The 16,139-nt window shown below is 34.8% G+C and overlaps 1 protein-coding gene across 13 annotated transcripts in view; it reads right to left on the bottom strand.

Annotated features, from left to right (window-relative positions):
- dip2ca (disco-interacting protein 2 homolog Ca) overlaps nt 1-16,139 on the bottom strand; it is a 559,093-nt gene that overhangs the window by 155,672 nt on the left and 387,282 nt on the right. For 12 of the 13 annotated variants that reach the window (XM_051929039.1, XM_051929043.1, XM_051929041.1 and 9 more), the window contains one exon: nt 8,417-8,548. The exons of the other annotated variant lie outside the window; for it this stretch is intronic. In XM_051929039.1, the coding sequence (XP_051784999.1) occupies nt 8,417-8,548 (132 nt within the window). The remainder of the gene's footprint in view (nt 1-8,416; nt 8,549-16,139) is intronic. 13 annotated transcript variants of the gene reach the window in all.

Genomic DNA, 16,139 nt, shown 5'->3' with positions numbered 1-16,139 from the left:
AGTTTCCCTTTCGGTTTGGGCGCGCCGATGATTTCCGCACGTGTTCAGACTCTCCCTGTGCAGCGAGAGACAGTGAGCGAGCGTGAGAGAGGGAGAGAGACAGGGCTGGCTGCATAAGGCCAAGAAGGCAGTTAAAGAATGCACCGGGCTTGTTTTTAAAGAGACTGATTCGAGCATTGTTTTAACCTCATTGTATTTAATGAAGACTTTTTTCTATTGGATTTTAACCTCCACTTCACTTCTGTTTACAGTGATCGGTTCGTAGCGTGCATTGTTGCAATGTTACTTTTCTTGGTTGTTTATTAAATTACGGATTTTTCAAATGTTCATTTTTTTCCCTGTGCTTAAAACTCATTAAAAAAAAGTGTTTTTAGTGAGCAGTTTGTAGCGCTATAGCGCAAACTCTTGCAATGTTAGTTTTCTCTGTTGCTCAAGGTTTTCTCAGTGTTATTCAATGTTTTTACATTTAGTTTACTATTACACTGTGCATTCTATGGTATAATTAACTATATTTGTGCTTATAAATCTTAAAAAAAAAATATTTACATACAGTTCATACGGTCTGGAACGGATTAATTGTATTTACATACAATCCTATGGGGGAAATTACTTCGGGTCACGACCAAGTTTTGGAATGAATTATGGTCGTGACCCGAGGTTCCACTGTATATAAAATATTAACCTTACATAAAATTAAACCCCTCAAAAGAGAAATTGCTAAAGCCTAACATAATTTATGAAACTTCAGGTGTCTGAGTGGAGTGTGAACATTATTAAATTTTTTAAGGTCCCTCCCTTTCAAAGATTCTCTCACTCAACATCTCAGAAAAGGAATGGAAGGTAGCAATGCACAGAATTCACTCGAGCTCCATATGCTCAAAGCATACAATTATTCAACTTAAAATTATATATCGAGCACATCTGTCTCGTTTAAAATTGTCCAAAATGTTTCCAGGGAAAGATCCAACCTGGGAATGTTACAATCAAGTTCCAGCATCACTAGGCCACAAGTTTTGGGTGTGCACCAAATTAACATCATTCTCGACCAAAATCTTTAAATGCATATCAGACGGCCTTGGTGTCACACTCCCTCCTAACCCATTAACATCTGTGCTTGGTGTTCTTCCAGATGGACTTAAAGTGGAGAAGGACAAACAAACTGTAACTGCCTTTACTATACTACTAGCACATAGACTTATCTAGCTCAACTGGAAGAATTCTAAATCATCTCTTTTAAGTCAGTGGGTAACTAATATTATATACTATTTGAAACAGGGAAAAATCTAATTCTCACTTAGAGGATCTGTACAAAACTTTCTCAAAACTTGGCTGGATCTAATTAATAACATTTTAGAATAAGCATTTACATTGAGGAAGTGGATTCTCTACCCTCTTTTTTATTCTATTTATTTTTATTCATTGGTTTATTTACATATTTTTACTATTATTAAAGTTTTACTCTGCTGGCCTAGCTCTCTTTCTCATGGGTGGGGTTGATATTTTTCAAACCTAGTTTTGTAAAACTTGACTTGCTTGTATGGAATGTTATTTGATTTTCATAAAATAAATATAAGAAAAAAAAAAGAAAAAATTTCAAGGTACTTTGGTTTATCTCACATATTTCAAAAATGTAGCTGTTAAATTAAGTCTGTTTTAAATGCTCCCTAAGTATAGATGTGTGTGAGTGGGCCATTTGTTGGATTTGCCTCTACCTTTAAATCAGTGATGCTGGGGGTAGATTATATGTTCCCCAACACCAGATTAATTAGGTTTAAGATTAGTATCAACCCCCCCCCCCCCGGCACCTATAGGTAAAAATTACATGTGAAATATTTTTTGTAGTTGAAGATAACTCAGAATGTTACAGAAAATGAATTAAAAAGCCTGCATCATTTGATCAAACTTCCCAAAACATACAAAAACGAAACATACAGAAATGAATCGTAGCACTCATTGTTATGTGTACAAAATACACATTACTGGGAACAGAACTCAACCATGCTGGACCTAGTGTTAATACAGTACAGTTAAATCACAGTTGCTTTTTGGAAATGACAAGAAAATTATGTAACCACAGAAAAAGTGTTGAATGAACACTTATATCAACTAACAGCCCAGTCATCATATGCATCTGAATTGTACTAAACATGATGTTAAAATCTCTCGATTAAATCTTGACTTTGAGATTGGTCTATGATGATCTATAAGGGACTAAACCTATGGAACAAGGTGTTTAAACAAGTCTGATAATGTCTGTGTTTACTGTTTTCTGTAGTTATACGAGTTTAGAGGATACACCTAATCTAATGTTAATACAGTATATAATATTTAATATAAAAAGTAATGCATCAGGCAATCACAGTACATAGTTTGTGTTGTGTAGAGCATGTACCTACTGATTCACTAACCCTTTGAAACAAAAATGGTATAAATGTTTTAAAAGGTATTATTAAACTAAACATTTGCACAATGCGATATTTGGGAAATGTAAAGATTTTTCTGAAGCTTTAAAAATCACTGGAGTTGAAAGGCAGGTCACAAGTAAAGAAGGGCTTTTTACTAACAATCTAATAAGTAAGTCCCACTCCCAGAGAAAAGGGTGGTTATAATAAAATACAGTATACACTGAGCACACTGCAGTTTAATACACATTAAGTCTTACAATACTATTATGTTCACATCAAACCACCTTTACTGAGCAACTATGTGCAGGTCAATCAAATAAAGGACAAACAGACTCAGGGACAGTTTCTTTCCAGGAACCATAACTACATTGAATCTTAACATGTACTGTCCAGCGCAATATTTGCTCTATCTGTCTTATGTGCAATATCTACATTATTAGTATTCTTTGTGTAAAATTTGTATTATTTATAATGCAATAATCACAGCCTAGTGCACTATCATTCTTTTGTACTATGTACAATATCTTACATTATTAAAATTCTTTCTGTAACATTTGTATTATTGGTAATTCAACTGTTGGTACCTGCATGATCAGTAATATTCTTATTTTGGTAATACCACATTTGTTGCCTAGCAATTAGCACCTATTAATTAATCTTCTTTATATTTAGCAGTTTTTATATGTAATACTTTACTGTTACTTGTTCAAATGTTCAACAGTTTTTTCTTTTGTGGTATCTCAAAGGAGCAGCTGCTCTTTAAGTTCTCTATACATGTTATTAATGACAAGGAAGGCTTCTAATCTAATCTACTTTCTTTTTGATCATTGTGCAGAAAAATGCATGTTATGTGTGAAACAAGAGTTTCTAGTGGCTATAAAGAGTATTCAACCCCATTGACTTTTTAACATTTCATTGTGTTACTGCATGGAACCATAACATACTTACCGAACACTGTTATTCCATTCATCAACTTAAAAAGCTCATTGATGTCAAAATGAAAAAAATTCTGACATTTCTTTAAATCGATTAAAAATAAAAAATAATTGATGGCATAACTATTCACACTTTTGCTTTGACACAAATACATTAACTCTGAAGTTCATTCTTTTATAAAACACATACTGAAGCTGAAGTGATTTTATGTGCTTTCAAAATAAATATGGTACACACATTATCTGTGAGATTCTCTAGTCAGTTTGTCATTTTCAATGAAATACTATAATATAGACGACCAAAGAACAGACTAAACAGATGCCACAGCAGGGCAGGGCAAGAGTATAAAAACCCTTATAAGGTATTAAATTTACACAATGAAGTCCAAAACAGGTTATAAAATATAAAGCAATTAAGAATCTGCCAAGAGGTAGTTTTTTTCAAAACTGAGTGTTTAGGCAAGGAGAGCCAAAGACAGACAAACTGTCAGGATCCAAATGGAAGTAAAAGCAGAGGGAGAAAAAAAATACAGTGAGATCATGGAGGAAAAAACTGCTACAATCTAGGATGATGCACATTTCAACAGGTCATTGACATGCAGCAAAAACATTACAGTCTGGGGACCTCATTTATAAAACTTTTTGTGTATTGAAATGTAAGAATATGCTCATAACAAAAAAAATGTGCATACTCCATACATTTCTATCCAATTTAACATTTATAAATCACAATCACATTGTAAATATGTGTATATGAACTTGTCTCAAATGACACCCTGAAAGATCCATAAATGAAGCATGCTAATTAACCTCATACATTGGCTATTCATTGGCTGTTAGAGCAGCTCCCTCCTGGCATGTCAAGACCCCTCCACTTGCATTTAAGAGTAAATGGATGCATTCTGCAAAAGAGAGCTCAAGATCATGTGCAGCATTGTAATGCCTCTCCTCTGTGCTCTGGAGGTCGAGGAAAAGTGTAAGGCCCCATCGTCTGAGCAGATAGTCAGCATCACCTGGCACATATAAAGACATGGTTGCTGGAACAATGAATAGTACAGGCCATATCAACCAATTAGGGTTCAGCCAATTGCCTCACTAACAAGTCAGCCACAACATACAGCAGTACCACATTTGAAAAGTTACTTTGTCTTGAAATAAATGAATCACGGGTTGACCCAGGCCACTGAGACACAATGTTTGCCTGTGATATTCTGGATGACTTGTCCATTCTTGCTAGGTGCCTTTATGCAATACAAGAGCAGTCAATTGCTACGATTACATTTGGAGAACCGGATACTGGTACAAATTGCCTTTTTATGTTAGCTAAAACAATTTTTAGTATGTACACCCACAACATACAAAAACTGGATGTAGTGCCTTGCCAGTCAGTTAGTGGCTTCCACAACAGCAGGCGTGATGGAGTGAAGCTTGGCTGAGATACTGTTGACCTGTTCTAGGAAAAGTCAACATGTAGCTGATATAAACTGATAAAAACCAAAAACATTCTTCAGTGCAAATATGTAGCATAGGCCCTATTAAATGGGAAATAAAGTACAGTCTATGCATCATATTCTTTGTTTTTGAGGTGTAATAAGGTTATTATGTCTATATACATTATAATAACGGCTCAGTGATCTGAATTATTATGTGTGTGAGCCATCATTTATCTAGTCTGGCTGCATTTCCCTGCTTGATCAAGGGTGTGTTCCTTTCCCAGTGTTGCCATAAATATATGTACGTTCCCAAACAAAGTTTTCTTTTATAAATCCCAATGTTTGCATGGGAATTTGCATATGCACATTTCAAGACTCTTTTCATGCATACGCAATTTTTATAAATGAGGCCCCTGCAGTGGCCCAGCAAAGTTCAGACCTCAAACCAACAGAACCTCTGTGGAATGCCTTAAAATGTTCTGTTTGCAAACAGTCCTTAATGGAAGTCAAATAAGGATGCGCAAAAATTACAGTATTAAAATCTGCAATGCAAACAGACATACAAAGAGAGTAAGAGCTATAACTGTAGTCAAGGGTGGACAAAGTAAGTATTTTTTTAATTAATTTTTTAAAATGCTTGGAATCTTTCACTATGCCTTTGTCTTTTTGTTGATGAGAGGCAAACAATCTGAAGTTAATACATCAGGGTTTCATTCTGTAACACAATCAAAGGCGAAAATGTCCAAATGCATGAACATGTTTTATGCAATCTATAAAATGATGATTTTGAGAAAAACACATAGAAATTCTGAAATATACAATATGTTATTTTTAAGCATATGAATACAAACTAAGGACTTATAAGGTAAAGGTTTGGATTTTTGCAGAAGTAAAGGAGGAGATAATCAGTTTATCTGTTTATTATTTTTTAATTTCAGAAATAGAATTCAGAATAGATATTATCATTCTTTAGTAAAGGCAATGTTATGTTATATGAACAGAGTAAAGAAAGAAAGGGATAAACATTTTGCATAAGTAAATTACACTACAAATTTACAAACTCTATAATTTTAATCCTATTTATTATTTACATAAAGTCCTTCACAGCCTATAGACTCCAACTTGTTAAACTGCAATATGCAACATGTCGTAAGTTTTCACAATGAAAGAACTTTATGAGCTTCTGCACAATTCACACAAAAGTCTGCTAGACCAGGGGTTCTTAAACTTTTTCACAGGAGAACCTAAATAAAAAGAAAAAAAAATCGGTACTGTACTGGGACCCAAGAAGTGGATAATTACCATAATGACAGCAGAATAATAAAGAGAAAATAATGACTATAAAATAAAAATAAGTAAAAAGTTTTGTTTCCATTCAAGCATATTTCTCATATAAATATTACGAAGAGTGAAAAGCTAGAAATAAAACAGATTTATGTAACAATACTCCATCTATCCATTTTCTAAACCTGCTTATACTGAGCAAGGTTACAGGATAGCTGGAGTCCATTCTAAACAGCATTGGGTGCAAGTCAGGAAAAAACCCTGGACAGGGCTTCGGTCCATCAAAGGGCAAAAAATGCCCATACACACCAGAGGCCAATTTAGCATTGCTAATCCAACTAAACCGTATGTCTTTAAACTGTATAAGAAAACCTGAAAGAAAACCATGCTTGGACAGGGAGAACATTCAAACTCCACACAAGAAGCAACTGGGGCTTAAACCTAAAACAATTATCATTCAAAACAGGAATAAATTCCACAGATGTATCACTACCTTAGTTGGAGACGCTTAGTGTATGCTTCAATAAAGCTAAGTGAAAAAAAATATTTTAGTGGCAAGATATGATGATTTTTGAAAGGATAGTTTGATTAATGACATGATTGGTTACTTAATTAAGTCACTTGAGTCATGATTCAAGAAATGAAGTAGTTCCAAAATTAATTAATTATTTTAATTAAGCAGCTGAATTAAACTATTTGCCTTGTCTTGAGTAACATTTTTTAAATAACGCTTTCAAATGAATTCCACCATTAGAAATACATTTTTCTAAATGATTTGAGTAATGTGATAAATCTTACTGAAGTTTTAGGCAAATAGTCCAGATTGCAATGTTTAACTCTGCAGACTGATATCGTGTCTACTGTTTGCCACAAACTTTTCATAATTGTGGTGTTCTTACAGTTCTCAGTGGTCTAACAAACACTTCAAACTACCAGCTGATGGACTTTTATCAAACCAGTTTAAAATAGTGTGATGAGAAAGAATTCTTCCTTGCTGGGGCATGTTCAACTTAATGCATAATCTTCTTTACACCTCTGTTGAATGTACGGTGTAACGGTGAACAATTACAACTGAAACTGCATTCGATATACATTACTACCACGGCACTATATAAATATTTGTACCCAATTCATAGGCCTTTATAACAACCTGGTAATTGTGACATTCTTGTGCTTTCATTTTGACATTTGAATCTAGCACCGCAATCTTTTCACCTCAAAACTTTGTCCCCCCTTTTTCAAATGCGTCTTTGCTTTCAGTCTTCTCAAACTGATTAACAGGTTGTGAGATGCCACAGAAATATATTTTTGTGATACAGAAATAAAAGCATTCCATGATGTTTCAATGGTGTTGTTTCACAAACTTCTGCAATAAATAGTATGCTAAATAGCAAATGACTATCATTAAACACAGAATTCACACTTGGATGAACATCCCTAAATTTACTACAAAATCATATGGCAAACCTCTGCAGACATGTTCATGACGCAAGAAACACTGTGCTAGAGATCTGGCAAAAATTGGTAGCCAAAAAGAACAGTGTACCAATTTAGATCAGAGCTGCATTGTCTATTAGTATAAAAAAGAGATAATAACAGTACAGAATTATAGGAGATCAAAACTTAATTTTGTTAAAAGAATCAAACATATAAACCTTGTTGTCAACTAGAACAGACAAATAAGTGGAATATTCATTTTTCTGCTTATATAAACACTACTCCAGATCATTACTTTCAATATACTATGAAAGACAAGCAGACATAAACAAATGTTTCTGGTGTTCCCATGGAAATCAGCACTGATGGTTCAAATATGAAGAGAAATCATTTTTTTTAAACCATCCTTTTCTTAGTGTTCATGTTTTAATACTAATTTGTCAGTACCTGGATATGTACTAGAAACAGTAACATTAGAAATGGTAGGACACTGGTCTTCATTCCAAATTGTGTTTCAGGCAACACTCTCGAACACTTCACGTCATAATTTATAGTAATGCTACTGGCACCTTTCAGAGTATAAAAAATCCTCTCACATCTATGAAGCCTTCATTCCTTACTTCTTTTTACACTTCTTGTAATTTAGTCTGGCACTTTTCAAGAGCTGCATGGCCCACAAGGACTTGTGACTCATTCAGAGAGTGCGTTGGAGCTGTTGCCATGCCAACAGCGATCTCCGTTTCCAGGTAAAGCCTTTTATACATTTAGTCACAGAACCAGTCAACTTGACTCATGTTTAAAAAAAAAAAAAAAGGGAAAGAAAGAAAAACATCTGACATCCTAAAGCACACATAAACAAACATATATTGGTTTATATTTCATTGTTCACTTCTAGACATGCTAGGTGTCTTTCTCCGCTTACCATCTCCAGTTTCCATGAGCTCTGCGTTGCCGTATTTGGGAGCTGCCCGTGAGGTTGAGCCCTGGGGTCTCTCCACCTGTATGGAGTGCTCTGAGGTGTAAGTTGTGACATCCGGAGGTGCGGAGTGGTTTTCTAGATATAAAGCAGAATCCACCATGATTGTCAAGTCTTTCTTGCAATCTTTTACGCAAGTAGTATTATTTTGCAAAGTTTTAATGACAGAGGAAGGGGACATTAAATAAAAAACTACATTCATAGCAAGACATATTTAATCATGTACAGTTAGGTCCATAAATATTTGGACAGACAACTTTTTTCTAATTTTGGTTCTGTACATTACCACAATGAATTTTAAATGAAACAACTCAGATGCAGTTGAAGTGCAGACTTTCAGCTTTAATTCAGTGGGGTGAACAAAACGATTGCATAAAAATGTGAGGCAAATAAGGTGCAAGCCACTCATAAGCCTCAAGAATAGAAAGGCTAGATTGGACTTTGCTAAAGAACATCTAAAACAGCCAGCACAGTTCTGGAAAAACATTCTTTGGACAGATGAAACCAAGATCAACCTCTACCAGAATGATGGCAAGAAAAAAAGTATGGAGAAGGCGTGTAACAGCTCATTATCCAAAGCATACCACATCATCTGTAAAACACGGTGGAGGCAGTGTGATGGCTTGGGCGTGCATGGCTGCCAGTGGCACTGGGACACTAGTGTTTATTGATGATGTGACACAGGACAGAAGCAGCCGAATGAATTATGAGGTGTTCAGAGACATACTGTCTGCTCAAATCCAGCTAAATGCAGTCAAATTTGATTGGGCGGCGTTTCATGATACAGATGGACAATGACCCAAAACATAAGCCAAAGCAACCCAGGAGTTTATTAAAGCAAAGAAGTGGAAAATTATTGAATGGCCAAGTCAGTCGCCTGATCTTAACCCAATCGAGCATGCATTTCACTTGTTGAAGACTAAACTTCAGACAGAAAGGCCCACAAACAAACAACAACTGAAAGCCGCTGCAGTAAAGGCCTGGCAGAGCATTAAGAAGGAGGAAACCCAGCATCTGGTGATGTCCATGAGTTCAAGACTTCAGGCTGTCATTGCCAGCACAGGGTTTTCAACCAAGTATTAGAAATTAACATTTTATTTCCAGTTATTTAATTTGTCCAATTACATTTGAGCCCCTGAAATGAAGGGATTGTGTTAAAAAAAATGCTTTAGTTGCCTCACATTTTTATGCAATCGTTTTGTTCACCCCATTGAATTAAAGCTGAAAGTCTGCACTCCAACTGCATCCGAGTTGTTTCATTTAAAATTCATTGTGGTAATGTACAGAACCAAAATTAGAAAAAAGTTGTCTCTGTCTAAATATTTATGGACCTAACTGTATCTAGATTGTAGCTCTGCCAGTAGATGTGAACAGCAAGCTGGCATGTACACAAGATAAGCAGCTATTTAAGGTCACTCAAGTCATTTACAAATATAAACTTAATTATTTACAAAGTGTTATAATTCTCTGAATGCAAACTGCAATAAGTTTATAATCTCCCATAGCACATATCTGCTTTTAAAAAGACACATTTAGGCAGGGCTTCCTCATACAAATGTCTTGTTAATATTATTTAAACAGAGCAGACATCAACTCTGCAGTTTTAAGAAAAGGCATCATCTGCCTTATGTCAGTAGTTAATTTTTTAAATGAATTAATTCTTTTAAACATATCTAAGTTTATATAAATTAAATATAAATATGTCCCTAGACTCATTTTCAAAATGAACATGGGTCACATAAACTTAATGGAAGACAAAAGACAACACCTAGCTATTAAAAGTACCATGAGCAATTTCGTTCATATTAAAAGGGCCACTTCATATTATCTTAGCCAGGTTACAGTAAACATTTAGCTTCAAAAGAGTGTGGTATTTTCTTCAAGTGCTGAACTACTGAATAAACAAATCAAGGATGGACTAAGTTGAATACTGTAACTGAAATGTACCACCCTACCCAAAGTCTGAAGGTCCTCAAGATGCCAGGTAGAGGATCTATAATTGGAAAAAGGTCTCCCAAAATCAGTGGGAAATTTTCTCTTAAAAAGCTGTCTGTCATGACCCAGTGTCCTATTGTGACATCTGTATAAATGAAACAGCTGCCAACAAAGTGGTTCATTCTCTTTAAAATTATAAATACTTCTTTCACAATTCCTCTACATGTTTTTGCTTTGGCTGAATGTTTCTGACATGTTTTTGTCTATAATTTCTTAAGTAAGCTATACATCACTATTACTTGTAAACCATCCCATATTAAACAATGTAAATATCTCTGGTTTACATTACATACTGTATAGACTGGTGTACATTTTTACATTAGCAGAATACCTCAATGTCTGCATTTTGTACTTTTATTTGAACCAGTGATATTAAGATAAGAAGGTACAAGCATGTTTTTTAACAAAATTACAAAGCTGTTTTTAAATTGCCTTCACCATTAATTAGGGAGATGTGAACTCTTTTTAACATATTAAAGACATTTTCATTATTTGCATACTAATGGCACATTGGGACAGCAGTAAGCGCTGCTGCTTCACAGATCCAGAACCCTTCTTTCAAATAACAGGACCGACCGCTTTCTTTGTAGAGCGTCTGTGTAAGTGTTCTTCCACATCCCAAATATCTGTGTGATAGTTTAACTGGTGACACTAAATTAGCATAGGTGGCCCCATCCAAGGTTAGCACTTCCCTTGTGCCTGGTAAGCGCTAGCCCTCCATGACACTAGACACTTTTGTTAAGGGATGGGAGTTCGTCCACACTATGCATACAAATAGAACTTCTCACCAGACTTTCTCCTCATTTTACAGTACTTTCTGAGCCACATCATTAGCATGAAATCTGATTTGGTTAAATTAAATTAATTATAAGTTAAAGTTCTATCACTTCTGTAAAAAACTGGAAAGCATTTTATAGTGTACATTTGTTTTTTGCTGATTTTGATTGAAATTTTACAAAATATTGATAAGAAATTAGTTAATCAGGAACAAACTTTAATTTTAAATTCATAAATGAAGCATACCATAGCTGCATAAAGGTCTTCTGTTATATTCTGTAAAGTGGTTATTTAAATATTTCTCTTCAAGTAATGAGATTTCACTTGAGATTTCCTTCTTCTGATTTAAGAGTGAATAAAATGAAGAGATGAGCTTGATAAATGAATTGTTTGATTAAGAGCAAGCATCTCGAATAAACTGTTAGAATTAACTCCAAAACATTTTATGTCTGAATGCTTATTAAAGAGTTCATTTAACAATAGTATGTCTTCTGGTATAACCGCTTAAAAAAATTACAAAACCAGGGAAATATTAGCTTAATTAACTGCTTTGACGCAGGCTTAAAAACATAAAATTTATTCCAGTTAAACTGAATGTAATCAATCAGCATAAAAAAGCTTACAAGAAAGTTATAACAAATTTCAAACTGGAAAGAAAGAAAGAAAGAAAGAAAGAAAGAAAGAAAGAAAGAAAGAAAGAAAGAAAGAAAGAAAGAAAGAAAGAAAGAAAGAAAGAAAGAAAGAACTGAGCTATAACATTGCACTGCAATAAATGAAAGCAGCCTTAACAACTCTACTGCTTGGTCCAAATTCTCTTCCACAGTGTGTGTTAGGATATTTTAGAAGGTAGAGCTTTTGGTACTAATTGTTTGTCTGGATTCCCTTTTTAACTTAACATAATGCAATTGATAATGTAAGATAAATTATATTATATTAATTACTTAATTAATTATTTCTCCACACCCACATTCATTCGTAAAAGGCAAATGATTCTCTCCATTTGACTAAAAGATAAATCTTTTGGATGTGGAAAGAAAGGGCTGTACCTGGATGAAACCTCAGGTGGATACAATAACAACGGGCAAAATTTACACAGAAAGTGACCAGACTACACGTACACTTACTGAATAGAGATGCTTCAGTTTGGCAGAATTTCCATTGTTTTTCCTTTTATGAAAATGCTGCTCAGTCTATTATTGATTAATTATACCTTAAACAAATCTGATCTATGACCTACCTTCAATCACCTACAGAATACAGGGTAACTATATAAACTGCACTATAACCAGATATCTTTATATATAATACACTACTGTGGCTGTTTGTTTGTCTGTCCAGGATTTTAAATCACCTGTAGCTCGCAAACTTTTTGACTTATTGACCTGAGATTTGGCACACATATATTACATGACGTCTACTATCTGCTTTCGGGGAGATGATTGACCTCCAAGGTTATTCCTCTTTTTATTTTTATTTTATGTTATTGTAGTCATCTCTTGACAGCGGCCAGTTGGGAAGCCGTGTGGTGCATGCGTATGGGCGCTGTTCTCATCCCTACCACTTTCGCTGTCACTTCCCCTACCTCTTCATATCTTAAATCATTCTTGAGGCAGATTGAAGACTCAAGTGCCAGCTTAAGTGAAAAATGAAAGAAAACGTACCAGGTAATTGCAACACAAACACTGACTTAATCTGTTTTAATGCGAAATGATGGCGACAAAAAAAAGAGAAGAAGTGGGCCGCTAGGATGGAGAAAAGAGGAGCTGATCAGGAAGCAGCAAGCGCATCAACCTCTGAGCAAACGAATGATAAACGTTCAGAGAAAGAGTATGAAAAGTATGAATGCTCAAGTCAAGCATATCTACTGCACAATAAGTGCAGTGCGCCATTACTGGTTGAACAACAATTAAATAATGCTAAATTATTTTTCTCCCATTTGTAACATATTACCTTAATGAAATGGAAAAATGCAGCATAAAATTTGTTGGTGCCCTATTTGATATTTCAGGATGCAAGAAGGGTTTGAAGGATTAATGCAGGGTCACAGGGGAAAAAACTGTACCCAAGAGAGGAATGAAAAATGGATGGGAAGATTTTCAATCACAGGGCTTGTCTCTAGCTAAGATAATTATTTCCATGATGTATTCTGATATGTTGATTTTTTTTCTTTTATTTTAACTTTTTACTATCTGAATCTCGATATCTGAAGAAAATCATATTTCTTCTTTCTTCTTCCCTGCTATCATATAAAGCTGCAAATGGCTTTATTTCTTTTAAGGGTATCAGGTCCAATCCTATCTTTTCCTTACTGTAAAACATATAAACAATTCCAGTGTATGCTGATTTAGGGAAATCTGGTGTTCAGGATTGACAAGCTTTTTTGAGCTAAATGACCTGGTCTCATCTATGTGATCTAATTCTCAAGCATGCTGAACAGATAAATATTCCTGTGCAAACGTGTCTGTCAAATAAACAGTAGGCCTAATCATGGAATAAATAAAAAATCCTAAATAGAACTTCATAAAAAGTAAATTCCGCAGAAACTACTAGTCGCTTTTATGAAATTTAACTTTTGTCTTTTCTTACCCATATCCTGCTTTTACACTCGTTGTCAGTATTACTTTGACTATGCTGCCACTATTGGAAAAGTACCGAAACCCCCAACTTTTAAAACGGTACAATACCAGCATTACGTTAATTTCGGTACCGAAAGTAAATCATAGATTTTAAGAACCTCACATTCAATCGTTTCTAAGCGTGACTGCAACTCCATGGAGTACCGTCCGTTATTTGATTTTAATATACGTATTAAATATAGCTCGTATCACCAAGGGGCCCAAACCGCTCACTGAAATGAGCTGAATAGTCCAAAGAGGAGGCTCCTCTTAAGCCTAGTTTTTATCTGACACATCCGCGCTGTGCTAGAGGGAGCGTGGCGAAAGTGACGTCAGATTTGGAGGCGCGCGAGGTGCATAAAGCAAGCTTGATTGTTTGAAGCAGTGCGGCGCACAAAGGTTGCACGCATGCTAGCCGGCTGCGTAGGTTTCAGGCATCTCGTTCTCTGTCATTTATAAGCGCGATCAGAACTCTAGGGGTGAGCCACCAGACCCCCGTTCTTCAAACATTATTTTATATATATATATATATATATATATATATATATATATATATATAAGCGTACTGTTTAGCAATAAAAATGTTTAATTGTTTTATTGATGGATAGAGGATTGTAAGTGACCTTTGTTTAAGTAAACTGCAGCATGTTCAATTCACATATAAATGACAATGTGATCAATACATCAATTGTTATTTTATGTCAAATCACCCAGTCCATGTTCTGTACTGTCACAAGGGGTTTTAAGTAAAATATGGTTACAACATAGTAATTAAAAAAATACAGTAAAAAAAAACTTTCTTGAGGGTACTCATTAAGCTAATACCTATTAATATAAACCAGATTCATTACGTTATAAAACTTCATGGACACAGCACATAGTTTTTTGTCTTTTTTTGTTTTTTTTTAACTTTCCTTCAAAGCCACCTGTGCGCTCCCAAGAACAGACCAACAGAAGAAGCCTGACTTTAGAAGCTGCCTGTCGCACAATGAAGCCTCCACTTAAAAAAAGATAGATCAGTATTTCTCCTAAGAATAATTTTACCCATTACATATACACACTATTAACACTCTTTATCTGTTGTTTCTAAACTTCTATTTGGAAAAACTGTAATAAACCATATTAGACAGTCATCATGTAAAGAGAACATGGTTGCCTAATTTGTGATTTCAATTATTTCACCCAGCTGGTTTTCATTCCTTCAGACTCACAAAGTGAGGTCAAAGAAATGCCAAAATACAAATGACAAAGAATAAAACACTCTGCATGTGGGCAAAAAAAAAAGTAGATGATTATAACAACAGAGCAACACCTAGGTGGATAATAATAATAATGTCTTCCTGTCCCTTAAACCTTATGACTTTATTGTCAGTTTGCAGTCTCCCTCAGCACAACATGTATTTATATTTTAATTAAAAATGCAGGTATTTGGGGGGTGAACCTTTGGCTTTAGTTTCTTGCTACAACACCCTTTTTGTACTATCAGTTATAGTGTGATTTTTTTTTATTTCATGAAAAACATGCAGTAATCTATTTTAGCTGAAGGTATTCTAAACCTTACTGAGTAAACGGTAGTTTTTACAAATAAGCAAACTAACAACTTCATAACAACCATAGTAATAAAAAATAAAAAATATAAATTAAAAAAATAAATAAAAAATAGTAATTATTAGTATTGTTATTATTAATAGCACCATCATTTTTATTGTCATCTTTGGCTTACAAGTTCAGGAGGCTTTAGACTTTACATTTTTTTAAACAACTGACGCACAGGAAGGTTGAATGACTTGGACAAGATCATGCTGAGAGTCATATATGGGACTATGATGCCTGGGCTGCCTGTAGCTGGCATCTTCTCCTTGAACCTTGGTTACTGATAGTCATGTACCGAGATGGACTGGGTAATGAGGACACATAACAACAAGAGTAAGAGTGGTTGGTGATGTTCTTAAAAAGCAAACAATCTGAACAGTGTGCAAAAAGTGTGTTAAAGTCCTTATCAAATAAAAAAAAATCAATAAAAACAATGTTCTGGTAGAGGTTAAAATGAGTCTATAAATATTCTATAAATATTCCAAAAACAAGTCAAAATTAGTCAAAAGAATCATGAGGCTCAGTGCATCTTTCCAAAATGAAGTCTTTTCTGCTCACCCTTTCAAAACTCCTTAACAAAAGCAGGTGCCCTCTTGACAAGCACAATCAACCATTTACAGTACTGGTGTGTGTCCTTCCCACCATTCTTCAAAGTCTATGTGAGCCCTGCTCCCTTCTCCCATCAGCAT

This window comes from Erpetoichthys calabaricus, chromosome 6, assembly GCF_900747795.2.
Source record: "Erpetoichthys calabaricus chromosome 6, fErpCal1.3, whole genome shotgun sequence".
NCBI lineage: Eukaryota > Metazoa > Chordata > Cladistia > Polypteriformes > Polypteridae > Erpetoichthys > Erpetoichthys calabaricus.
The sequence above is the reverse complement of the archived record's forward strand: the minus strand, read 5'-3'. Positions and strand labels throughout refer to the sequence as shown.